The sequence below is a fragment of the Drosophila melanogaster genome, chromosome 2L (assembly GCF_000001215.4).
Source record: "Drosophila melanogaster chromosome 2L".
Lineage (NCBI taxonomy): Eukaryota > Metazoa > Arthropoda > Insecta > Diptera > Drosophilidae > Drosophila > Drosophila melanogaster.
Genome location: NT_033779.5, coordinates 6151469 through 6177637, shown reverse-complemented (window position 1 = coordinate 6177637; position 26169 = coordinate 6151469). Strand labels below are relative to the sequence as shown.

The 26169-nt window shown below is 43.7% G+C and overlaps 3 protein-coding genes across 4 annotated transcripts; 1 reads left to right on the top strand and 2 right to left on the bottom strand.

The window, feature by feature from the left end:
* Nucleotides 1–16328: 16328 nt before the first annotated feature.
* CG13989 (uncharacterized protein) lies at nucleotides 16329–17238 on the bottom strand. The gene is made up of 2 exons (NM_135157.3): nucleotides 16677–17238; nucleotides 16329–16621 (listed from the first exon to the last, which is right to left on the bottom strand). The coding sequence occupies exon 1, from the start codon at nucleotides 17104–17106 to the stop codon at nucleotides 16699–16701; it is 408 nt and encodes a 135-aa protein (NP_609001.2). The 5' UTR covers nucleotides 17107–17238; the 3' UTR covers nucleotides 16329–16621; nucleotides 16677–16698.
* Nucleotides 17239–22496: 5258 nt separating this feature from the next.
* Nucleotides 22497–23798, top strand: CG31639 (uncharacterized protein). 2 transcript variants are annotated; one of them, NM_164687.2, is made up of 3 exons: nucleotides 22497–22689; nucleotides 22743–22994; nucleotides 23611–23798. In NM_164687.2, the coding sequence occupies exon 2, from the start codon at nucleotides 22763–22765 to the stop codon at nucleotides 22937–22939; it is 177 nt and encodes a 58-aa protein (NP_723163.1). In that variant the 5' UTR covers nucleotides 22497–22689; nucleotides 22743–22762; the 3' UTR covers nucleotides 22940–22994; nucleotides 23611–23798. The 2 variants fall into 2 exon arrangements, with proteins under 2 accessions (NP_723163.1, NP_723162.1); NM_164686.2 differs by having other exon boundaries at nucleotides 22566–22689; nucleotides 22756–22994; nucleotides 23611–23734.
* A 138-nt stretch (nucleotides 23799–23936) lies between these two features.
* Nucleotides 23937–25669, bottom strand: Muc26B (Mucin 26B). Its single transcript, NM_144295.2, has 2 exons — nucleotides 25575–25669; nucleotides 23937–25511 (listed from the first exon to the last, which is right to left on the bottom strand). Exons 1-2 carry the CDS (start codon nucleotides 25588–25590, stop codon nucleotides 24112–24114), a joined length of 1416 nt encoding a protein of 471 aa, NP_652552.1. The 5' UTR covers nucleotides 25591–25669; the 3' UTR covers nucleotides 23937–24111.
* Nucleotides 25670–26169: the final 500 nt, after the last annotated feature.

The window sequence follows — 26169 nt, the reverse complement described above, 5'->3', positions numbered from 1 at the left end:
ACAAAATACATACATAGATAGAACAAGCAAATGTTGCGTTATCACGAGTAAATATTTACATAGCCTTCAAGGACTCTGTGAATACATCAACCCCATGCTGCGATACTGGCATAGTATCTTTTGCCACATTTGTTTATTGTCCCAGACCTTTCCCACTCCATAAAGTATTTATAGATACTGACATTCTCGATGGACTGCTTTCGAAGATTAAAAATTCTATCAGATACCCATTACTGTATTTTATCTATTGTGCAAGAACGATAGCTGTTGACACGACGGTTGATCCTGATGAAGAATTCATTCCAATGCATCTGGACTGATAGCCAAATATAACAAGCAAACATACGCCATTTGGTTTACGCTGTGATAGTATCCATGAATCGAACTGATAAGTTCCTTGAGTCCTCGTTCATGCAATGTAAGTATTTGCTTATGATAACGCGACAGCGTGCCACTCTGTATTCTTCGGACGAAGTTTGTAAATTTATCAGCCGCGCTGATTGCATTTTTGTGTAAATTCCTGTTCATAACCATATATATATACGCCGATTTGTTTGACTGCCGGGTAGGCGAACAAGCCGCCTGACAGACAGCGCATGCCCAACGGCTTTTGCCGGACTGCGACTGAGTTATGGATTGAAGTTGGCAATGCTCCGGCTGTCGGCCGTTTGTTTGCGCACTCGGAAATGACAAATGGCTAATTGATAAGAATAGACATGGGCGACACATTTGGCGTTTCCTGCAGGAAGCAGTGAACCAGCCGCCCAACTCCCGCACGGCGTTCTAACGTCGGTCGTAGTGGGCCAGGAGCAGAAGTTTTCCATTCCGCCTGATACACTTTAAGGCTACCATCTCGGTCCAATCCCCCGCCCGCCAACTGCCAAAGTTTCCACTGACTTGGCTCACAAGTTTGCCCTAATCCGTCCCACTCCCCAATGGAGCCACTGCCGCACTCCGCGCACATCGATTCAATTGCCCCTCCGGCGAGGAGGCTCGCCATTCAGCTCACGTACACGCATATCAATTGTTACTGCTGCGAGGCTTTGGCAAATGATGGCCCGGGAATGGGTGAATGAGTGAATGAATGAATGGGTGAATGAGCGAATAAGTGAATGGGTGGGTGGGTGAGTGACGGGTTGCCTGCCACAGCTATAGCTTGTCTTGGCCCAACTTCGACAGCCGATGCCTGCCCATATTCAGATTCTATATTCATCATATTGACGGAGTGCACTGAAAAAAGTTCATATCGGTTTGGCAAGAATTATATAGTAGTACTTTGATATCAATAAATAAATAAATAAATAGTAAATGAAATCATAAATACATGCATTAAATAAGCAGCTGACTAAATGAGGATCCAAAACTGAAATCTAATTCCGGGCACACTCTAAATGGCCGAAGGACTCTTCCAAGCAAAGTTCCATAAACTACGTTTCTAAGCAGATTTTAATAACTCACTCTGCTCCAATCTGGCGAGAACACTGCCGGTGGCCATCCCGTCCATCCATCTCCGAGTTCTTTTGACTACTTTCTAATCCCCGAAGCGCATCAACAGCAGCAATTGCAGCGCAACAGCAGCAGCAGCAGCAGGAAAATGTTCTGGCAAGTAAGTGGAATTGCCCCCACCGATGGCCAGTTTGTGCTCCAACTGGACTGGGGACTGGGCTTCTGCTCTTAACTCGTTGATGTGTTAATTGACCAAAGGTTCGTACACACCAGATGCTGGCCAGTGGTGGAGGATGAGGAGATGGACGTAATGGGATCTGCAGATAGTCGATATTAAATCCCTGTAAAACTTAATTAGAAATTCCATTTTTGGCTTTTGAGAGCATTACACGTGACGCGTTACCAATTATCGACTCAATACGGCCCGCTACGCTCTGGTTATTTTTGGCCTGGAACCCGAATACGGGGATTCTGTGGGGCAGCTACTCCTCCGCTGTATGGGTACAACTGCCCTGCCCAGCTCTGCGGACTGCAACTGCTATCCGTTGCGTTAAGCTGCCGTATACATCTCCAATTAAAAATGCCTTTGAATGGGCGCTGGGGATGGCAAAAATGATGCCGGCAGCAAAAATAGAGCACTTATAACATTTACCCAACTTCAACATGACTGCTGGGCATACTGTTTTCGAACTGATGAAGATGGACTCGTGATTCACGGCCAATAAATTGGGATATGAGAACTGAAAACTATCAAGTAAATTGTTAGAAGTTTGGACTTCTATAATCTTGAAAATATCTGCTATATTTTTCATTTTAGGTCTTAAGTGCTGATCACTGCTATTTCACATCTATCTGGCTTGGATGGGAGTAAAAGGTCATCCCCAGTTTGGGAAACGCCAACTGAACCGCACGTGCGGCTGCAGCGGAAATGCGTTTGCAAAATGGCGCCGACGTGCGTGCTAATGAACGCCATCACGTCAGCCGGACGGACAGGTAAGCAACAAACAAAATGAAGGCTCAGCCGGGCATGGCATCAATGTTAATTCGACAAAGCAGGAGGCGATGCCAGTACCTGGTGCAGGACCAGGTGATCCAAGCCCTCACAGTGCCCAGTTGTCTATTGAAAAATCACAGGCCTGAAATTGAACACATTTTGTCCATTTTGTGGTTGGCGCTGCTGCAACATCAGTGCAACATCACAACATCGCAACAGTGGCAGTGGCAACAATTGAAGCTACCCAGCTGGATTCTGGCCGGGATTGGAGGGCTTGTTTAGTATGCAAGGCAGCGAGATGTTAACGTAAAACGCAAACGCATTGCGAAATTTCAGTAGATTGCGATGACCGGACTAGGATTTGGTTTTTGGCTTGGGTCGGAGTAATGACAGTCAACTGTCAAAACTTTGAATGCATGAGCAGCATGATGATGAACAACTCGGGCGGCGTCCATTAGCCAAGGACCCCCGACAACTGCGGTAATCCCGATGGGAATATTTCGGGGAATATTTGAAATTTTGCACAAAATTAGCAGCAGATAACAACCAAGTTTAAATGGGGAGGGGAAGGCCTAAGTTTTGAATTGGGTTCTTCTACAAAAGCTTGGCTGGCGCACACATCACCTCTTCGGAAGTCATGATTCCATTGGACTAAAGTGTCGGCTTCCTCTGGCAAGCGGATATTTCAGAATTTAAATATTATTACAGTAAAGCCTGTAATGTTACGACTTGGCTGACACTTTACGCAACAACGTCGGCCCAAATGGTCGACAGCTGTCATAAAAGTGCCATGGATGCCCACTCGAAGTACTAATGTTAGCTTTTGCAATTAAATAAAAATGTCGTAAAACGGTTTCAAGTCTTTACGACTTTTCGTTGTCCCAGCCCTTTGCGAGGTGTCAGAAATGAGCGTTAAGAACTGTCTAATTGGGAATTCATAAACAAAAGCGGAAGCACAAAAGCGGCGATTGCGACTCCGGTAAATGATTTTGAACGTGACGCAGTAAGAATCAAATAAAATGATTAAAATATTTACAATGATCAATAAATTGCATGCGTAAACTGCCATTGCACGATTTCATTATAACTGGATGTTCGATATGCATAAAGTACAGTGGTCAAATTCATCAGCTTTCCGTCATAACCAGTTTTATAAGTATCTCAATCTATCTAGCGCTTCACTATCTGGAAAAGTGTATCTACAGGTTCTTTCTTGTTAAATATGTTCTTTTGTCAAAACAGTCATTGCTGATGGAACATTGTTTTTGTAAAAGGGGTATCAGACAGTCGACTTATTATGTAAACGTAATGAATATGAATTTTGGTATTCTAAAAATGACGTATATGTAAATCCTTTTTAATTTTCTCTGAATTTTATTATTCATTTCTGAATTGCAGTTACCGAATGTTTTTAAGACATTTCTTTTTACCACAGACGTAACATGCAAATATCTGGCATCAACCTTTTAACATCACGGTAATACAATTATAATATGCCGCCCCAAGCCCTTGGGATGCGATGGTTTTTCTCCGTCTGCTTCCAAATCACTCACACAAACGAAATTCCAACATGTCACTGGGTGACCACTGATATAGAACCTTTGTGCCTCGACTGGATTGTATGGTAAATGCAACCACTGCGATCAAAGCTCATACAAAAACACAGAGTGCAGCAGCTGCACTGTGTGTGTGCGGGGTGTGGGGGCGGGTAAACAAAGTACGAAGTGGGCGTGGCTACGGCCATGTTTTGGTCTTGGGCCTTTATGTCAGCAACAATTTGCTGGCATGACGTTTTTCATCACCGACATGGCACAAAGTGAACAGCTCTCAGTGGCGTGTCGAATAAATTGTATTTAAATAAATAAATTTTCCATTAACCGCAAACATGGATTCTGGTGCAATTGCATAAATGGAATGTAATAAATGAAGTAGACGGTGGGAAATTCGGGGAGCATAGCACTTTGGGGGTAAACTCCACCAATTCCCTATTGTTGTTGTTTTTCTGCGGTAGATGGCGTGTTGACGTGGTCGCTTTTAGGATTCCGATTTTCAGGTTACACGGTTCGGTACCATTTTTAGCACTGGCGACCCACGATTCGCTTTATCCAGTTTTTTTCAAACTGAAAATTAGTTTGTAATTTGTTTAGTTTACAACGAAAATTGCCGCACATCGCATTTGCCAACTAAACATTATGTTTTGCGGTTTCATTGTGTTCATTGCCATAAAAGTTGTTTCACTGTTTTCAGTGGTAAGTGCTGTGAGTGGTCGCTTTTAGTTTACAAATTTGAGGCAATGCAGGACAAGCAATGAGTCTTGATTTTAAATTTTCGAATAATTTACTCAGTTTATTTGAAAAGTGGAGGTAACATGTCAGACATTTCAAATCTGCCTGGATCTGGCGTCTATATTAAATCAGTGCGGTCGATTTTCCTGCTCAAATTTCCCATGGTGACACTAGCAGTTTTCGTGACCACGTGGAGTTACCCCCCACATGGATAGAAATCAAATTCTCAAATCAATTTTCACTATAGCTGCAACGACATGAAACGTTCCCTTCTCGTTTTCCATCTGTTTCTCGACCGCCACCTGCTAAAAATGCAATCTCATGGTTTCTACATGAACAGAACTGACAAAAAGCAGGCGAAGGACAATAAAAGTTCAACTAACCGCAAAGGATCAGGCATGTCAGCCAAACTTCAAAATACCAAACAAAAAATGCAGACATTTGGCAAGGAGACCGAGTTGCAAGTGTCAGAAATGCAGGTTCAAACCTCTGAATGCATTGATGAATTCGTGTATTGGCATTTTTATTTGCATACTTCCCAACGAATTTGTATTCGTTCATTTCAGATACAGATACAGATACACAAACAGGAACCGAATGACCAACTCTTTAGCTGCATGCATAAACCTACGATTTTGTGACAGTCATATGCAAATAGCTCTCGAATTTGGCTTAGTTGCACTCGTAATTAAATTTGTTTTAATTCAGCTGGACAAAAATTTAGCATACCTGGCTTTTCTTGACTCCGGCAGATGGCATTTTAATTGTGTGCATCCCAAGCTGGAGAATTCTCAATGCTAATGGTCATAACATTGGCCGGCAGACGACTGGATCTGGTGTTAAAGCGGCGTTCATTTCACGGCGGAACAACAATTTACTCCGCTCCTGCGGACTCATATACCCACAGAAGTACCCATACAAATGCAGACGTTGGCGCATAAATATTTAAGTCCAATGCGTTTTCATTCCACAGTCGTTGGCAAATAAAACAAACTGCCAATGAATATTCCTCCAACGAAAGTCCTCCCAGGTGTACTAGTACATCTGTGTGTGTAGGACTGGTTGTGTGTGTGTGAAAAAGTGAAAAAAATTCGACGAAGCGTCAGTTGCCATTTTTGTTCGGCACACGTTGCGTATGAATAATTTATTTAATGAACTTGTAGCTGGAACTCGCCATGACTTTTGCTGCCGGCCATTGTGCCACACTGCCATATAGCCATACAGCCGTACAGTCATATAAACAGATCCAGATCCAGATACCCACCTGCCCACCTGCCCACCTGCCCGTTTCAGTACCCAGTGGGTATCCTTGTCTCTGCTGCAGACATGTTGTAAGGCTCTTTTTGTTTTTCTTTTGTTTCCGGCGATTTGTTGCCGGCGAACGTTATGTACCGCTCCGCTACGTTCCGATAGTTCTTTTTCCATTTCCCCACCCTCAGTGCTTCCGTTTTCCTGACATCCCGAAAAATACGAATACTTTTTGGCAGCGTGTGGGGACGGAGGGGAGTTTGAGAAGTTTCAACATTTATATGTCACACTCAGAATTCTGAAAGCATTTGTGACTTGAATCATTTGTAAGCAGAGGAAGATCCTAGTTATATCAATTGAAGAACCATCGAGAGCCTTATCTAGATGAATCTTCATCATCTTTAGAGTCAACCCTCGCTCTCGTTCTTCCCAATGACCCCTGAACCCTGGAGCTGCTCGTTCGTCTTTCTTGCGAGTGAAATTATTTATTTATAGTTCATTTGCGAGTTGGCATTCAAAGTTGTAATGTGCAACGAGGTTTCAGCCCAGGACTCCGTGGCCCTGAATGGAGGATGGTGGGCAGTCGGATCAGTACGCTGGTCAGGAGCTGGGGGAATTTATGTGTGCGGCTAAGTACGACGACAAATTGACTTTGGGAGAGGGTCAAGTTCCCGGCAGACGGCCAAGTCGCAGCCAGGAGCAACAGCATCTGATAGATACTTTTCGGTGGACAGTTGTGTGGCATTGGGGCGGAGGAATCCTTCAATTAGCACGGCCATTTAGGACGCAACCGAGCATTAAACAATGAGACCGGGCCAAGTGGGAGCTGCACTTGCTGCCGGGGCTGTGGGCCTCAACAGGCATTAAAATTGCATTTCCCTTGACGAGGACGATTATGCAAGCAAACCGCAGGATGCACAGAGCTTTGGCTCAAAGCAGGCTACTTAATTTAAAATTTTAAAATCCTCTTAGGCAAATTCCATTGACCACACTAAAACACACAGAAGCCGCAAGAGTCTGTTGGAGTCGCCGAAATATCTGAGCCAAAGTCCACTTGATGTGACGTCCAGAGATACATTTGTATCGCATTGTGTGTGCACACACACACATACACTCTCTTACCGACAACGACAGCTTGTTGTCACATTTACAATATCCTTCAGAGTTTATTCAAGCACACAGAGAGTCGACAGGAGCTATTAGATTTGTAATGTCTTTTGTCTAAGCTTATTTGTTTTCAAGTTTTCTCCTGTCAAATGTATCTGTATCCGCAGCTGCAGCACTTCATTATCCACACACGCACGGTTGAGAGCTGAGAGTTGCAAAGGTCCTGCTACTGACAGCCTCGAGTGTCCTGGCCATCTATTGGCATATCGAATTTGCGTCCCAGCCGCACGAGTCAAGTATCTAACGGATACTTTGAAGCCTGCACAATTAATCAAGTGTATATACTTGCTCAAGTCAATGAACCTGACCCTAACATACATATCTTGGCACAGGTCAACGGTTAATTCTGACAGCAGTATGTTTATAATGCTGACTGTCCTGAGATATGGCGGCACTTCCTATAATCAATGCTGTTCTTTGCCAATTTCGATCACCACGGATGACTCACTGGATGCAATTTTCGACTTTTGACTTTCGGCAGTTCAATGAACCGCCTCCACCACCCTACTGCTTTCAGTACCCTGGATAGCAGAGCGAATATTTCCAGCGCCAGCTCAAAGCACCGAGCTCAGCAGCAAATCATTAAAAATTTATTTTCAATTTCGTCGCAACTGTGAGCAACAAAAATGGGGCGGAGGTTTGGCTTTGCTGGAAAGAATCCGGAAGACAAAGGGACGGGACTGCTGACTGCAATATCCCAATGTCGCGTCGCACTGGGCTGACAATCTGCCATGCCATGCGCTAAGCAAAAAAGTGGCAAACACTCTACACCGCTGTCAGAAGCGGAAACGGATGACATACCCCTGCTGGGAACAGAGCTTCGCGAAAAGGTTGGCGTTCCGACCCCAGCGAAATGCATCTCCGGCTCGGAATTGGTTCGACTTCGGATGCAGGCAGCCAGCCACCTGCATCCATGAGATACACGCCCACCTGCAATCCGAATCCCGAGGAGCGTGGTTAATTAAGCGCAGACTTAGTTAAGACTCGCGGCCATACTTCGCCCCAATAAAACGCATCATCAACAAGTCGAGACCGAGTGTCTTTCACTTTGCAATCTTGATGATGATCTTTCTGCCATCCCCACCATCTGCACTCCCCACCATCTACAACTCTTGACTGGCGGAGTAAATTGCGTGCACGCCTTTTTAACCCAAATATGAAGTACCCCCTCCGCCCCCCCCCCCCCTTCACAACGTTTCGCCGATTGTCGCTGGCTGATAAGCCAAGTCGCGTGCTTTTGTTGTGGGGCAACAACCACATGGTAGAGAAGGCAGCGTGAACTAGGCGTTTAGCAACTATCGCAAAGAGGCAGTATGGCACATAAGGCACATAAAGCACAAGGCAATCTTGAAAGTGCTTTGAATATCTATCTAGGATACTTATGTACATACCAGCTTAAAACTGGCGAAATGGTGTAGAACAACATTGTACTCAACCCTCCAACACTATAATCACAAGTTTGTACCACCGATATATAGGAAAATGGGGTTCTTTGAAATTGTTGGCTATTTCAAAAGTATTAAACACACTTAAGTAAACTAACACCAAAGTCGATGTCCTGCATTATGATATATACTCCATTTTCCAACACTTGCAGCTATGAAAATGTTGATGAACTTCAAAAATATTATATTTTAAAGTCCGCACGATCTGGTTGCATTGCCATCGCCATCTGGTCGTCGGCGTCCGCATGGATTAATGAGTCGCGATCACCGATCTGAGAGAACGGCGGCTGGAAAACTTTTACGTGACTGAATTTTCAATTATTTTTTATTGCACTCGAGTGCGATGGAGCAAGGGAGTTGGGGAGTGTGGATCGGGGGATGGGGGTTCGAGCGGTCGGTCGACTTGGCCTTTAATTGCAGGAAGTTGCATTTTGAGTGTGCAATTTATTAAGAAACTATTTATTGTTGAACGAAATTGATTTTGAAAGTCGTGTGACTGCCTCGCTGTGTGGCAGGGATTCCGCGTAATTAGGCTGCGCACATGGAGCTGCAGATGGAGACGGAGTTGGAGTTGGAGTTGGAGGACTTCAACCACGAGGTGGCGCGATTCTAACACCTTGCCACAGTGTGTTCCGCTCGTCATCCTGCCGCCGAGCTCCATTTGCACGATCTGCTCTTTGATTTCCTGCCACACCCACTCCGGCCAGGCGGCATGGAGTGCCTGTGTGCAATTAATTTGAAATCTGAAATGCAGGAGGCACCGGTGCGGCTCTCTAGCTCATTGCCAACTTTGGAAAAGTGCATGGCGAGCTGGCGTTGAGTAATTGGACTCGCTTTGATCTCCTATAAATAGCAGTTGGCACTTTGAAGTGCATCGGAGTCAGTTTAATTAAAACTGCGCCTATGAAAATAAACAGACGACCAAGTGCCACCGTTGGGCAGGTCCAACGGAGTTCTTCAACATTTTCCACGCCACTCCGCAGCGCTGTGTGTGTGTTGAAATAAACTTGGAGAAGTCTTCGCTAAAGATTGCCTTGCCCAATTTCCGCATTTCCACAGCCAGGCTTCCTGGGCTTTCATCAAAATGGGTCAGAGAGTTGCGATTTAAAGATTTCGCCGCCGCCCCAAAACGCGGCCTTCCCATATCTCGCCCATTGCGCCTCATTAACCAAATTAAATTGCCGAGCTCGGCCTGCACGTATATTGTCTTTGGGTCAGTGGCATGTCGATTCCCGGCTGCTTGGATAGCACAATGTGCCACCATGAGTGGCCGCGGGTGGGGCGGCAAGCAACCGATGCAGTGAGCCGCAAAGATTCCGATGCGACAAGGATGGTGGCTTCTGCTGCTTGACATCCCCAGACATGACGCACTAATCCTGATTTAGGAGTGAATTAGATTTCTCTGGCTCAGCTTAAGCAGTCAGAGCAAACCGACCACGTTTTCACTTACTTAATATTCATTGTTTATATTTAAAGCGGAATAAATGAAATAATGAAATTAACATTGATAAAACCGCAGATATTCTATGAACTTTCACTTAGATTGTATCGCAGACACCATCTGCCATCAGATACTTGAGTACGAAATCAACACGCTTGCACCGTCGACCTGGATATCACTTGGAGCCCACTCCGCCTAGGTGGGATGCACAGCAACATATCATTAATGCAATCAATTTGAGGCGCCCATATGCGTAAACTTCAGGCGACAGGAGCTGTGGAGCTGCACTTCGTAGAACGGCGACAGGTGGCGCCCAGAACTCACTTCTTGTCCTGACTTTTTCGCTCAATTACGCGACGTTGGTACACTTTGCCGCCCCGTACCCCGCTCTCCACCTCACCACACCAGCTCGATTGTCTTTCCGGCGGCGTGTGGTTTTCCTGCACCACCTTGGTGGTTTCGAGTGCTCCTCAGCCACCAGCTCTCGAGACACGCGCGCCCCGCATCGATTACGCAGACTGCCAGCATCCCAGCATCTCGGCATCTCGGCATCTTGCCATCTTGGCATCTTGTTGTGTTTTCCATGTAAATACTTGTAATTTGTCATTTAACGCAACCTGTCACGCCCCGTCTCCTCCAGAGAATTCTCCGTCAAACGGGATGGAGAGCTCCTTGGCAATGGGTCATTGAGTTTTCCAGCGTTGGGGTGGGAGTACGTAGGCTATGCTAATACTTACCATTAATCTTCTAATAGCAATTATTAATGGCAGACAACATTTAGTAATAATTTCATTTTGAAACAGTCGCACAATACTTGCAATAGTTGTTTAACATTTTGTTAGCTTGATCAATGAGGCTTGTATAAAGTACAAACATATAAACTATCCCAATTTCATTTTTGGAGCATTCCTGAGCTCTTAGTGCGATCCTTAATTGGCTCCAGACACACATTGGATATTGGGGTCAGCATGTTGAGTGGCTCGTTGAGCAAGCATATTCACTCACGCCAGCTTTTTAAATCATTTCGACGCCACGCAACGTGGAGCCTGGGCTCCAAAAGAGCCTGTCACCTCCCGTATCCCATATCCACCCCCTCGGGCTATAGGAAAAGTTCCCCCCAAAAGACCCATTCTTTGGGCACCGAAGATCGCATGCCATTGAGTGTGAACAGCAGGGCATCCCCCTGTTTTACCACTCTGTGCCATCTTCTTGGCCTGCAGTGTCAAAACATGCCAAAAAAAAAAAAAAAAATAGGAATAAAAAACAAAATAAATAAAAAAAGGGACCTGAAACCACATGCTGACAATGGCATGAGCCCCATAAATTGCCACTATCTGCGGGCATTGTATCTTTTTTTTTTTGGCACTGCTTTCGTTTCGCGCCAGCAAAATATGCTGCTAATTGAATTGAATTCAACTTTGGGCTTCCAGTTCGATACATTTTACACCGAGATCTTCTACTTGAGCAGCTAATGAGTGAGCAAGTGCAGAATGAATCCACTTATTCCGCTTAAAAATGCCTTAACAGCGAAATCCACGCCTCCTTCACTTCTCAGCCAATTAAACAAGTTTCCTGTCACAAGCCCTTGCGAAGAAACACTTTTCCTTGTCATATGCCCTTCCAAGAAAAAAAAAAGTTAAAATTAGTTGGTTTAAGCAAAAAAGGATACCACTACTCCTTTTTTATAAAATTCCTTTTTGAAATGGAGTATTGAAAAATACCTGAATAAATCACATATTTCTGCTGTCTAAGGGTATTCAAAATGCAGCTAGAGAATCTTCACCAGACCTCTTCCCTCGTTCATTTGATTGCAGTCCGCTGAAATAACAAGGCAAGTCTGTCTGCTGCGTGCAGTGACGCCCTCATAATCAAGGAGGATCCCCTGCTCCCCAGGAATCCGAAGACGAGTCGTCTGCGCAGTCGCAGCCAACTCAATGCCATCCCGTCCACTGGGAACTGAAATTAAGAATAAAAACCAAAGGCAAAAAGACAGCGGCACTTAAGCGAAAACAATTTCACAGAAAACGTGCGAATGTTTACTCAAAAGCAAAAAAAAGCAGAGCAGACAACAAGCGAACTGCGAATGCGCCAGAAAAAAATGAATATTTCTGAGAGGAAGTATAAAATACATTGTAAAGTTTTTATACCAACGAGAAAAGTGAATATGAAACAGAAAGAAGAGTGCTTAAAATTATGATTAGACTTTCTAATATACATTTGAACAACTCTCAGAATATGTAAATTACAAATAAATGCAAAGTAGAAACGTGAAATACTCAGTCTTATTTTCGAAAAAATTGTTTTTTAAATTTACAAAAAAGTTAGATTTTTCTTTTTGCGAGACAATTTTCAAGGGGTTTTTTGCCGTTATTCTTGGAGGGGTCACTAATAGTTTATAAAAATTCGAGTTACATTTTTATTACACGATATTTTCCTCCAGTACATCCAGTTATTCTGCTGAGGTAGCCCATTGGCGACTTCGTCCACATCAAGATTCCTTTGCTGCTCCTTTCGCAGCGTATTTCAATCAAAATCAAGTGCAGATCTCCATCGGCTTGCATGAAAATTACACGCACAAAACACACAAAACTAATTTTCCAACAAATTAGACGCGCAAGTAGATGTTGAACCACCCCGAAAACTCATGCCCCCCATGCCACCCACCCGCTTGTTCATAATTTATTCGCCATTCTTCTCCATTTTTTTGTGTTCTTTTTTATTGTCCAGGGTAATTCGTGTGCGTAATTTGCTTCTGTTAAGTTTCAATGTGCTTCTCGGTTTTTTTTTTTTTTTTGGCATAAGAAAACTTTACTTTGATATCCGCTGGGGTCGGCCTGCTGCTAATTTGGGCGCATGATAATTGGCCAAACGTGGGGGGAAGGTTTCCCAGTTCCCAGTTCCCAGTGCCCAGTTCCCAGTTGTCGAGCTGCGGACTTCCAGATTCCTGATTATTTTCGGTCGACATACGGAAAGCTGCATTTGATGCGAGAACATTTTCCTGCCCCATGCATCGTCGCACATCGGGGAGTACTTAAAACCGGCCCACGTGACATTAATAAGACCTGCCACAAAAAGGGGCAGTCGCACTACCCCAGATGAAAAACCTTCTTACCATTGTTAGACACGACTTTTGCAACTTAACAAGCCTTCCGATTTGAATTTTTGGCAAGTATGAAAAAGAAGTAAAACTGCCAGTCTAGTTTCGCTTTTTAAGTAATTTAAGCCAAATCGAATCAAAGTAAATTAAGCATTTCTCGACTAGTAAGTAGCAACTTTTAAAATCACTGAACGACATCACAATCATTTCATTGAGCCGCATTATTTCCCATTCGCTTTGTACCTTTTGAGATGAGGATGGCTCTGCCTCAATTGCAATAAATTTCAATTATTTACTTAAATGCACATTAAGCTGAAATGCCGCCGTTTGTCCACGGCTGAGTGCATTATCTCTGATAATGTAAACGGTTACCGGCTTTGAGCTGATTATTAAAAGGTTATTACGATTCTGCGCGGGCACTTGCATCTGTATTTATATGTAAACTTCATTTAAACTCTCACAAAGGGGTATGTGTTTTGGTCTTTATGTAAGAATTATGGCAAGGATTGATTTATAAACGAAAACAAAAAACTATAATAATATTGGAATTATAATAGAATGAACTGTATTCGCATCCATGCCAAGACCAATTTATACATGGCTTATGTTTGCTTTAGAAAACTAAGCTGCGCCTCGACTCCTAAGTACCATAACTTCTAAGCTTTAATACAATATAATAATAATTAATTCCATAAGCAATGCAGCTTTATGGAGCCCTCCAGCTAATGCCCACAATTTAGTCACCCAAATCCAGCGAAGAGAATCCTCCGAGCTGGATCCGCACCAGGTGGCATGGTGGCAGCGAATCTCATTCGCCAGCGGAATCGCAGGCGCTGAGTTCTGTTCATTAGTATCTCCACACGAGTGCGTTGCGTAACTGCTGTTTGCGGGTCCGAGCGCCAGGACCTTCGCAGCGGCCCTCGTCCTTTGCTGTGTTTTCGGTTCATTGCTCTTTTTCCACGTTTTTCGGAAGCATGGAACCGGGAGCTGGGAGCAAGAGGCATGCAGTGGAGCTCGGAGCAGAGAGCTCCTGCTGCGAACAGTTGGAGCTCTGGCTAGTGCTGCTGGTGCTTGAGTGTGTGCGTAGCCCCCATTAGCCAAAGGATTTATATTACAAGCGCACACATAAAAAGCACCGCAGGATATTCGGTTTTATTTGAATTTAATTGTAGTTTTAATCCGACAGGACGAAGGTAGGAGGGTAGGTTGGTTGGTAGTGGCCGATTCGGGCTCCCACTTCAATATCAACTCCAACTCCAACTCCCCCCACACCCACTCCACATTTAATGATGCTGTGCTCGGCTCTCGCAGCGTGTGCTAATTTAAATTAATGGGAATGCATTTTTAATAATTGCAGGGCACACAAGTCGTATACTCGATTTGGGTTCGGCCGCAAACGCCCGAAACTCAGGAGTGCGGAAAAGTCGGTCAAGCACAAAAACCCCAAGGACCAAAACTCAACCAAAAGGGGATTCCCCCGCACGAAACATCAATAAGGAGCGGCATCAAAGCGCCATAATGTACACCGAACGGTCTTTCTTAGTGAAAGTTTTTTGGGGAATATATTTTAAGTATGCATGAAATATGCAAACTTTTGCAGAAAGGAAAAGAAATTCTACCAAAACAACAAAAGTTATGGCCACTTTTCAAATAAATGCTTAAATGTGGGCTGATTAAAAACCAATTGCATAACCAGTCATGTTTTTGCATTCTAAATGGAATAACTATAAGGTCATAACAGATATCTACTCGTTGAATAAGCAGAAAGAACCTGATGACAGTTTGCTCGGAAACTGATAAAAACTGGCCACACAAGAGTAAGTTTGTGGGGAAGTGGAAGTTCTGCGAACAACTTGCTTGCTTGGCCAAATACAACTGCTGCTGGACCAAAAAGGCTTAGAATATAGAGTGTGCTGGCCATTGTTGTTCCGGGATTCACTGACAAAAACACAGAGCACATATATAAAAATTTGATTAAATGCACACATACACGTAGGGAAAACTTTTGGCGCACTCAATATTTTCAGTTGGCAATGAAGGAAGAGGAACAACTGAATGTTTGGCATAAAGTTGAGCGACTAAAGTTGAAAATATTTGTTTCCGCCGAGATACATACAGTATTCATAAACACACGCAAATTTATCCAAATGTGGCAACAATAACAAAAGGCAAACAACTAAGATAAAGTTCAAAGGAAACATGGCCCGGCAAAAGGAAAGAGACGGCATTATTGCCGAGATGAAAAGGAAAACAAAATAATAAGAAAGTTATGTGAGCAAAATAAAAAGTTCTTCTGCGGCTTTGACTTTCCCTTTTTCCTGCTTTTCCTTCTTTTCCTGCCTCGATTTTTTTTTTTTTTTTTGCTTTTGTTTGCAGTTAATAAAATCGCTTTGGGAGCACACGCAGATGCCAGAGGGCCAAATTAAAGTTCAGTATTTGTGCATTTGATATCGGGCTTAGAGGTATTTCGATATTTTGACGATTTTAATTCCGGAAAATCCCCCAGATACTTACGTATGTGAGTCATAGCGCCGCCATGCTGGGCAAATAAAAATCAAAATTGCAAAATGAATTGCATACATTAAAGCGTATCACTTGGCGTTCGGCTTTAAATTGATATTACAAGAGTATTTTATGCTGTCTGCCGCGGGGAGAAAGTCGCCAGAAGTGGTGGGGAAAGTACGTGGAATAACTGTGCCACGGCCCTGTTTGTTGTTTTTGCTGCTGCCACGTTGTTTTCCCCACATTTCGTTATGTTTCAGTCGGTGGGGCGTGTTCCATTCATTTCCTGTTGCGCCCTAAGTTATGCAAAGCATATGGCAAAGTGAGCAAGGACGCGCGGTGGCTAGGATGCGGATGTGGATGAGCCTGGATGGGCTAAATGGGCGACAGGGCGCTAAAGTAAGCGTGCCCAAATGGAGAGATGGCAGCGGAAGAGGTCCTGAATGCGCACCCAAGAAATCCAGATCTGCACGGAAACCATCCTCAATGAAAAATTTCGTGAAATTTGAAACTTTGAGTTGAGCTTGTAAGAAACATGACTTTAATAATGATTGGTTGGGTATTTTAGTATGAAGATATGTTGTTCTTAACTTGATATACAAATAAAGAAAAGTTACATTATTCTTTACTCCTAAAAAACATATAAGTTGCTGGTTATGCATTAATTATACCCTTATAACCGTACATTTACAAAACGTTCCATGATTTATTTAAATAACCACTTACAAATATATTAACAATTTTGCTGCTGCCAATTAGGAATGTTTTAAGATTTCCATAATAGCTGACAAACATTCCGTTGACATTCGTACGACGCCCCGAGTTCCAGAACAAGAAAGTAAGTGCTCGTGTTGATGTCTGAAGAAACCAGCCCGTTGGCGTTTTTCCCCATCCTCAATCGAGTGTAATTGGAAGCAGATGTTGGTGGCATTGTTTCTCTTTTTTCAATCATCCTCCACTCCCAAGTGCAGGAGGAGCCCCATCAAGTGGTCGTTACTGTCGGCAGCAGCAGATTATTAAAAGTTCGATGGAGTGCAGCAAGTCCACTTACAGCAAATCCAAGCAAGATGCCATCAGGCGACCGCATCCGACGTCCGCCACTTCACCACCGCCCAGTTGGTGGCAATGGGCAGAGCTTCCTGTGGCTCCCGTGTCCTGGCTGACTCGCCAAGTTCGTCCTCTGACCGCTGCTCCTCCTCGGCGCTGGCCAAGTGCTCGTCGGGCTGGAATCGTGGCATATAGATCTCGAGGACACGACGCAATCCCCGTGAGGTGGAGCGTAGATAGAGCTTGGCCGGCGGCACATTGGCGTCCTGGGCCGCCTTGGCCACTCGCCTCTCCGCCTCGCAAGTGCTCCCGCGTCGTATTCTCTGAAAGCGAGGTGCCACATCCATGGTGGACGAGCTACTCAGCCTGGGCAACCGATCACGCTGACTGGATCGCCTGAAGTGGGCACGACATGGGCCTGAAGAATGGTACATGGCAAGTAACCAAAGGAATTCCCCTACAAATGACACGCGTATAAATTACTTGAGAATTTTTTTATATCTTTACTATGACTCCTTTTCAAGTGCCTGCTTATAAATGTTAGTTTGTCTAAAGCTAATTTTTATAAAACATTGAAATTAATGACAAGAAATGTTTCATTTTTCGCAGCTTCACTGCGGAAGTTAAACTCATTAATATGCGCCATAAAAATAACTCAGAAGCTGAAAACGGTGAAAAATGCTTGACACACCATTCCGATTTCGCTGATTACCATACGGCGAAATCGCAATAAAAGTAATTATTTAGATTACATTTCTAACGGACGTCGTGTCAGACTAATGGTGGAAATGCTCATTTTGTGGGTGGAATTGTGGATTGTGGAGCTGGAGCCGGAGTTGGAAATGGAGATGAGGGATAGGGGAACGTCAAAAGTCAAAGAGAGGCGAGAACAGACAGACACATGTATAAATAATAAACACGACGGGGAAATGGTACATAAGGAAGAAAATGCTTCGGAAAAATGTGGGTCGTAGAGGGGGCGGTGTGGCGGACTCACATCAACATTAAAAATGGATTTTAATGTGTCGCCTGTTTTGCCCATTTGGCTGCTTGTTGTCGCTTTTAATGTCTTTCATTTGGCAGGCAAATATTCTGGCAGTGGCGTGACCCCTGACCCGCACCACCACCAACCCACACCAAATACCGCCCAACAACAACCAACAACCGACAGCCACCACCCAGCCACCCACCTGTCAAGCGGAAAACAAAAGACCATTAGGCAAAAAATCTACATTGCGTTTGTAAATCATAAAATGCTGTCAAATTCCCAAGCCCGCCCCATTGTTTGGCATGTTTGTCTTTGACTTTTAGCTAATTACTTGTGATTTAATTTGAAATTGTAATTAGCCGGCAAAATGTAATTTTTGTGATGGCTCTGACAGCAGGGTAGCTGCCAAGGATCGGACTCATGTGTTGCTGCATTAACGCCTTTAAGTTTCTAATTGAAGAGGAAAGAGTTTGAGAAAAACGTTTGGATTAAACGCATCAAATTTCAAAATTTAATACAAGATCTATATAATATATAAATATAACTGAAGCAAGGGATATACTTAACCATTCTACATAACTTAATAGCTGCGTGAAACAATTTACTGATTTTGGCCATTAATAAATTTCTGATAGCTTGTAATCGATTTGATGATGGCAGAGGAAAACTGGCAACATCGCAAACGAAACCTGTCAGCTGCAGACAAAATTCAATCGAAATGAATTTGCCATTCACAATGCAAATTCCCCAACGATAACTTGGCGTCCATCGCCCAGGGTAAGAAAAGCGCAGCCCCACCTGGCCATCAAATCGCCCAGGACACGCAGATCTGTGAAGGGAAGGACTTTCGCCCGGGCAGTCAAGCAGTCAGCCAGCGAAAGCTGTAACGCTGAAATGCTGCTATCTAAAGCTGTTAATAAAGCGCACATTAAAATATATACGTATCTAAGTATCTCAAAGATACAGCTCGACGCTCCTGGCGCAGTCAAAGTGGAGCGTCATGGGTTCGGGGGGGAGGCATTCAAATCAAAAACCGTGAGAATCAAAGGAACGGACAAGTGGAGCGGAAAGCTTTCAGTGCGTGAACATCGCTGCAAGGGGGGCTCGGTGGCGGGGACGGGGGCGGGGTTTGTCGGTTGTGTCCAAACCAAAAACTGTTGGGGGCACTGAAGTCCTGCCACGATTGTCCTGCAAGGAAGCCCCGCCTCTCGTTGAGTTGTTGAGTTTCGTTCTTTTACCTTACGTTTCATTTATTGCGCAGAGAAGTTTTTCCTTTTTTGCGTTGCGTTTCGTTTCGTTTCTTTTTTGTAAATTAAGAATTTTCCCTCAGCTTTTTACAGCTTCTCAATGACTGACTACGCTCATCCTGGAGTCCCTCAGCTGGCTGTTGGCGTTATAAAAGCCCAACGCTTCATTGCACAAACATAGTGGAGGACCGGAAGGCAGTCAGGCAGGCATCGTCTATTCTAAAGGCCTAAAGGCACTGCGAACGGAGGGATGGATGAGGCAGAAGGAACAGGACCCAACAGGATCGGCCAAAGGAGCCGGTGTGGCATCGGGATGGATGCGTTCACCACTTAACAGAGCACACAACTTGGCTTGCGGTGAATACTCGGCTCAAGAGTTGTGGCTCTCGAGGACGAGGGGCGTTATCATTTATGCATACGTGAGCATAAAATACTTACGGGCGGCTTTATACACAGTCTGCGGTAGAGACAAAAATTCGAATTAAAATTAATTAATACAAGACAAACAGTAAACGTGCAGCATGCCTAGGAGCAAAGAATATCTGAGTCAACGCCTTAAGCGAAAAACCAGTAAATAAGCTACTCAACAACTGAAGTCTTAAAATATGTAAGGAGTATCTTATTTTAATTATTAATTTAATGTTTATATTTGAATAAAATAATCTACTCTATTTACCTACTCTAGGAAAGCAATCAAAGTGCCTATTCGTTAGATTCAGAGGAAAAAATGTAGTTTAGCTACTTTGTAATTAAACATTTCTATCTCAGGTGCAAATATTAAAAAAAAAAATAATTAAATGTCAATAGAGAAAGCCTCTGCTTTCTCCCAAGATTTCCATTAGCTTGCCAAGAAAAATGTGCAACCGCCCTTCAGAAAATATGCAAAGAAAAATTCAATCAGCCAAGCAAATGCTCAGCGGATCCTGTCGGCAGGACGGCGTGTCCTTTATGACCAGACCGCCTCATAAATTTATCAGGGAGGAGCAAACACATCGGAGTACTCCGACAACGTGGCCCTTTTTCCAGGCCACACGTATATATGTATATGTACCTTTTATGGACCCACAAATAAACGTACCTTTGTCGTGCATATTGCCAAAACGTGTCCTTGGATACGTTCCGCTCCATTCGAGATGGTCTAAAAACGGCAAGAGGAGCATTTTGACTAAAATCTCACGTTTTTAGCGGGTTAGGTTGTAGAGACTATTAGCTGTCAAAATAATAGCTTAAGTGCCAAAGAGACGCACATATTCAAAGCATGTTTATGCCTACTGGCAAAATAGGGATACACCGTATTCTTTGCATTTTATATAACCAGGCAGGCCATACACATTTCATTCTAACACTAGATGGCTTTAGATATTCTTATTATTATTATTTTATTATTTTTTTTATATTTTTTAATGTCAAAATACCCCGTATATTTCTTGTTCAGTTCAGTTAAATCAGTTTTCATGTGAAGATGTACAATTTAGAATAGCATACTTTTAGGAAAAGAAATCAAGAAATACGCTCCATGTTGATAACACATATTTAAAGAACAATACCCACAATTAGCAGCAATACAAAGTGTTTATTACAATTTTAATTTTTTTAGTTATTACTGCAGGTTGATAAGACCTCTGCAAAGGTCTTTTTAAGTGTTTACTGAGGTATTGGTTCTTTTAGTACCAAAAAAAAAGGATACCTGCGAGAGACGGCATAAGGACTTCTCCGGCAGAAGCGGGCTATTATCAATGTTGCCACTTCATTCAAATTAGGACAGGATCCTTCGACTCACGACTGTGACGGTTGCCACAAAAGCGTCTTTTGCCTTTTGCCTCAATGTTCAAATTTTAATCGCATTTCTTGGTCGTGGCCGAGTCCTTTTTACTCGCCTGTCCTTTGGCTTCGACACTTTGTCTCTCTCTGTGTGTGTGTGTGTGTGTGTGCAAGTGTTGGTTGGTTGAGGAGTAGGAGGGTGGTGAAAGGTCCTTTGGCCAAGAAGGCGGCGAAGCAGGAAAAGGGTTTTTTCTGCTTCTGTATGCCGTGTTTCGTGCTTTGGCCCGCACGTCAGCTACTCATTTGTTTTTGTCTTCCGTTTGCTGCGTTTCCCGCAAAATGAAAATGGAAATTGGTTTTCTCTCGGTTACTTACTGTCCTTACCAGAAGCACCAACACCCCAGCCACCACACCATTCTCTGCCAGCAACAACAAACAGCGCGGCATTCATTTAAAATGTAAATAAAGTGACAAATTACCTGAATTAGTGACACAACATTCAGCGAGTTTACGTTGCTCGTTTCAAATGGTTTTCGCTCCGCACCTTCGCTTTTTTCTTTTTTTTCTTGCTTGTGAAGTATTTACTTTTGTTTTTATTTTCCAGCGCCCAATTTAGCTGTTGACTTTGGTTAGCTGACTTCTTGGGGTAATTAAATTATTGCCCTTAAAGAGCTAATCGTAACGGAAAGAAAACTGACTATATAACTGCACTACCGCCTCTTCACAACCACATTTCCAAAGGAATGTCCCAGTCATCTATTAAATTCAATTATTGCCCAAGCAAAATATTGAATCAACGAGGGTAAGCCATGTATATAAACTTCCCAATGGCGCCCGAACAGGCTTAAGACCTTCGCACAGCTGTCGTGTAAATATTTAATTTACGAAATTCCATAATAAAATTTTCCCTCAGTCCGACGTCGTTCTGTTCTTTTTGTTGCTCCTTGGAGGCAGCTGGGTTTTCATTTCGCATGCCAATTGTTTGGCAAGTGTCAAAATAATAACAAGCCAACCCCCACAAGCCCCGGATTTTTTGGGATGGGGATTCGGCATGCGAAGGCCAAGTGTCAAAATATTTCCGAAAATTTTTTATGTTAATTTTGAATTAATAAAATAAATATTAAATCAGTGCGGCAAGAAAACGGCGCCAGGCGCCAGGGGTGACAAATGACAAATGGCAGGGGCATTCGAGCAGACGACTATATTAGAGACCAAAACCACTAATTTATCCCCAGAGAGAGGGGAGATCCTGGCAGCTGTTGCCCTTCAACCAACCACCCACCCATTCATCCACCCGGTCGAGTCTACCGAATCTGGGCTCGATGAACCCACCACCGCCGAACTGGAGTTAGCTTTGATTGGAGCTTTGCTTCCTAACGGTCGTTGTTAATTTAAATTTCCAAATTTAAAGATCCCTGAGCCAATTTGGTTATTGTATTATTAAATTTAACACTCTCGGCTCGTTGATTTTTATGGGATCCGCGGCATTTTCATTCCTAATTGCTCCGGCAATTCTTACATTCCGGCATCCCTTCGGCTTCGCCGGAGGCACCAGGCTGCTTATAACCCAAACTTTGCATTTCACAATTGGGGGTATAATCCGCGCAATTTTATGTGGCAACTAGGTTACAGTACACGGCTTCTAGACAGGACAAAGCAATATGAATTTGTTACCAACTGTAATGCTTATGCTGTATCATTACCATTTAGCCATAAATCTTAAGCACATAAATAATGTATAATTCTCGACATATTTGGCATACTCCTTTGCTGAAAAGATTCCATATTCTGTTCCCCAACTTAACTTTACTTTAATAACATCTATAGTATGCCATGAAAAAGGACTCAAGTCGAACTTTCTACTTCAATAGGTATGTTGCTAGTGAACGATCAGTTGGAATTTTTATCTGGAGCTCTCTAGTCAGGCCAAAACAGCACTGAAAATCTCTGAATAAAAATTCACTATCCAAATTCCAAGTTAACACCTTAAGTTTTTCCGTTTCTGAATCCGTGAAGCCTAGGTGAGTTTTGAATAAAAAAAAAAATACGACGAAGGTGTGTTTCTATAAAGTAGCCTCTGCCCGAAGCAACAATATGTGCGGTTATGGATGCGGTCCCTATGGCTATGGACCTTCGGGTCCTTGCGGACCATGGTGCGGACCCTGGTGTAGTCCTTGTGCCCTCTCGCTAGGACCCTATTCCTGCTGTGGACCCAGTGGATGCGGACCAAGCGGCCCAGCGTGTTGGCCGTATGGCTTGTACACCTGCTAGGCTTCAGAAGGATATCAGAAACGTGTGAGCCATTCCCCAAGAAATTTAATACCAGGTGAGTACGTTACGCCGTTCGTGTGTGGGATGCTGGGCAAATTGAAATTTTCTTACGGCCCAAAACAATGTGCCGCGCGTTGGTAATAAAAATTTCACCGACTTTCGGTGGATGCGGGTGGCTGATGGGGGTGGGAGAAAGGGGAGCGGTTAGCGTGTTCGAGGGGCGTGGCAGTTCAATAAATCTTTTGCAAAAAGCCAGGCGGAGGCGGCGGCTGTGGCGTTCGATTGTAATCAAAACTCTAATTTGAATTCTTCAGCTGCATTTGCAAAAGGGTAAAGCCGATTTTATTTTACAGACCTGGCAAGCGTTTCCGTTTCCAAAAAGAACGCGAAAAAGCGAGGAGCTGTAAACGGGCTGCGCGGAAAGAGGGCCATGTGTTGGCTTTATTGCGAATTTTTCATTCCTGTTCCTTGTTTATTGGCACTGATTTTTGACCGCCTACTGTGCGAGCTTTGACTTTCGACATTCAGTCCCCATTGATTCTAGCCAACTGGAAAAGAAATTTCGTTCAGTAATATATCAACACATATGGCCCAACATATATCTATAAATCTATTCTATACAATAACCATATCCTTACAAGCACCATCTAATCAACATCCTTTTCTTTCAGCTCGGACAATGGCAATTACATTGGATAGCATAATAAAAATATGTTCCCGTTGTTTTCATTAAAGACCATAATAAAATGTGGGGAAAGGCAGATGGAAATCGCAGCCCCTAACAAATTTGTCCACCAATCCTTTCGCGAATCCGCTTAAGCCTTTTACATAAAATGTTGAAAAAGCTAGAACACATCTTGTGCCTTTGCACCTTTGTTCTTTCCACTGCCAGACGTGTCTTGGCAAATAGCTGGTGGCTAAAAGTATGTTTGCAGCCTGTTCTTCTCTTTACTATGGGGTTTAAATTGAATGTAATGCGTTGTCACGTATTTATTAAGCTTTGAACTAAAAGGAGTACGGATACTTTAGATTTATTTTTTAAGCTTGTATTAGCTTTTGCATATATTGAAATTTTAGTAAATATGATAAAGAATCGATCGGGCACAAATATCAAGGTGGGGTCAGGTAGTGCTATTCGTTGGTGATTTCGATTAGGAAGCCATCGTCAAGTTTTATGCTTGTGGCTGCACGCAACGCGTGTTCTCGGGCAGATCGCAAATGCCCTTCAGAGCGTTGAAGTATTTATCGCCGCAGCTCACCAACAGTGGCTTTCCATATCGGCAGATATAGTAGTCGGAGCAGCTCTTCAGGGAGGCCAACATGAAGCCATCTGGCTTGTTGCGGCACACGTATTTTGTATAGGTGGACATGGTTAGCTCTTGGGCTTTGGGAGCCGACAGTTCATCGATTTCCAATGCGGGACGAACGGCAGGGCGCACGGGTCTCGCTGGTCGCACTTTCACAGACGATGGCCTCGCCTTCGAAGATCCGGAGACTCCGCTTACGGGTCCACATTCTGTTGTCGTTGTTGATGATGCACAGCTTGTTGTGGTCTCTGGTACACAGGTTGTTGTGGTTGCTGGTGTACATGTCGTAGTTGTAATACCTGGTGTACACGTGGTTGTGGTTGTTGGTGCACAGGTTGTAGTGGTTGTTGGTGCACAGGTTGTTGTGGTTGTTGGTGCACAGGTTGTAGTGGTTGTTGGTGCACAGGTTGTTGTGGTTGTTGGTGCACAGGTTGTAGTGGTTGTTGGTGCACAGGTTGTTGTGGTTGTTGGTGCACAGGTTGTAGTGGTTGTTGGTGCACAGGTTGTTGTGGTTGTTGGTGCACAGGTTGTTGTGGTTGTTGGTGCACAGGTTGTAGTGGTTGTTGGTGCACAGGTTGTAGTGGTTGTTGGTGCACAGGTTGTTGTGGTTGTTGGTGCACAGGTTGTAGTGGTTGTTGGTGCACAGGTTGTTGTGGTTGTTGGTGCACAGGTTGTAGTGGTTGTTGGTGCACAGGTTGTTGTGGTTGTTGGTGCACAGGTTGTAGTGGTTGTTGGTGCACAGGTTGTTGTGGTTGTTGGTGCACAGGTTGTTGTGGTTGTTGGTGCACAGGTTGTTGTGGTTGTTGGTGCACAGGTTGTTGTGGTTGTTGGTGCACAGGTTGTAGTGGTTGTTGGTGCACAGGTTGTTGTGGTTGTTACGCTGGCTGGTGTACAGGTTGTTGTTGTTATGATTTGTGGTGCACAGGTTGTAGTTTCCTCCGCACATGGTACTGCGGCGATCGAGCCTCCTACAGGAGAGCTTGCCGATGCAGGCTGAAACTCAATGCAGCCAGTGTTGTAGTTGACACAACCCTGGGCCTTGGCATCGAAGAAGCGCGAGCAGACGTTGACAAGGGCCACACCTGACTGACACTCGTAGTACTGGGAGCAACTTCCGGGGACCAGAGCGCGGAATCCATCGGGCTTATAAACGCACACATAACGGCGGTAGAGTTGGTTGTCGATTGCCCTAACGCCCGGCTGCACGACCGGCTGCACACTGGCGGCATTGATGCTGGCCACCGCAAGGGCGGCACATGCAATTACTGCAAGAATAAGATGGTTTAGTCCTTGGTTCGGTCTATAGGGTGCACAAACAAATTCGTTACCTATGGCGTATTTCATTCTATGGACAGCTGTTCCTCTTTGCGACTCCTTTGCTTGCACAATATTAAGTCTTGTACAGACCAATAAGCTGTAATGATTGTTTCGCAAGTGCACCGCCTTTTATATGAAGCACTTTGTCACACCTTATCGGAGTCACGAAAAAAATATATGAACATACTATTGCGACTTTGGCGGAAGCGTGATCATATGGAATGGTAAGTTAATGGCTTCCGTTATCTTCCGGATACGAGTGCTTGCCCAAAAAGACCCAATTTCTTTAATTGTTCTCATTCGGCGAAACGGAAAATGAGTCGACGTTGTCTTCATTTCCCATTTCGATCATTCAATATAAATAATTGAGTATTGCAATTTCAACAATTGTAAACTTAAAAAACCGTGTAGTACATCAGAAAAACATAATTATTTTCATTAAAATAGTATCAGATCCTACATAAAGTTAACAAAAGAATATCAATTATAAAGAAATTTCATGCTATAATTCATTTTTGATTTGAAAAATATAAAAACATTTAAATTAAAAGTGTGCTACAATAACGCTAACCTTCTACAGGATCTTCTGTACAGGATCTGCCAATA

Coding starts and splice junctions, on each gene's coding strand:
- CG13989 (NM_135157.3), bottom strand. CDS start 17,106: ATGTACCATTCTTCAGGCCCATGTCGTGCCCACTTCAGGCGATCCAGT.
- CG31639 (NM_164687.2), top strand. CDS start 22,763: ATGTGCGGTTATGGATGCGGTCCCTATGGCTATGGACCTTCGGGTCCT.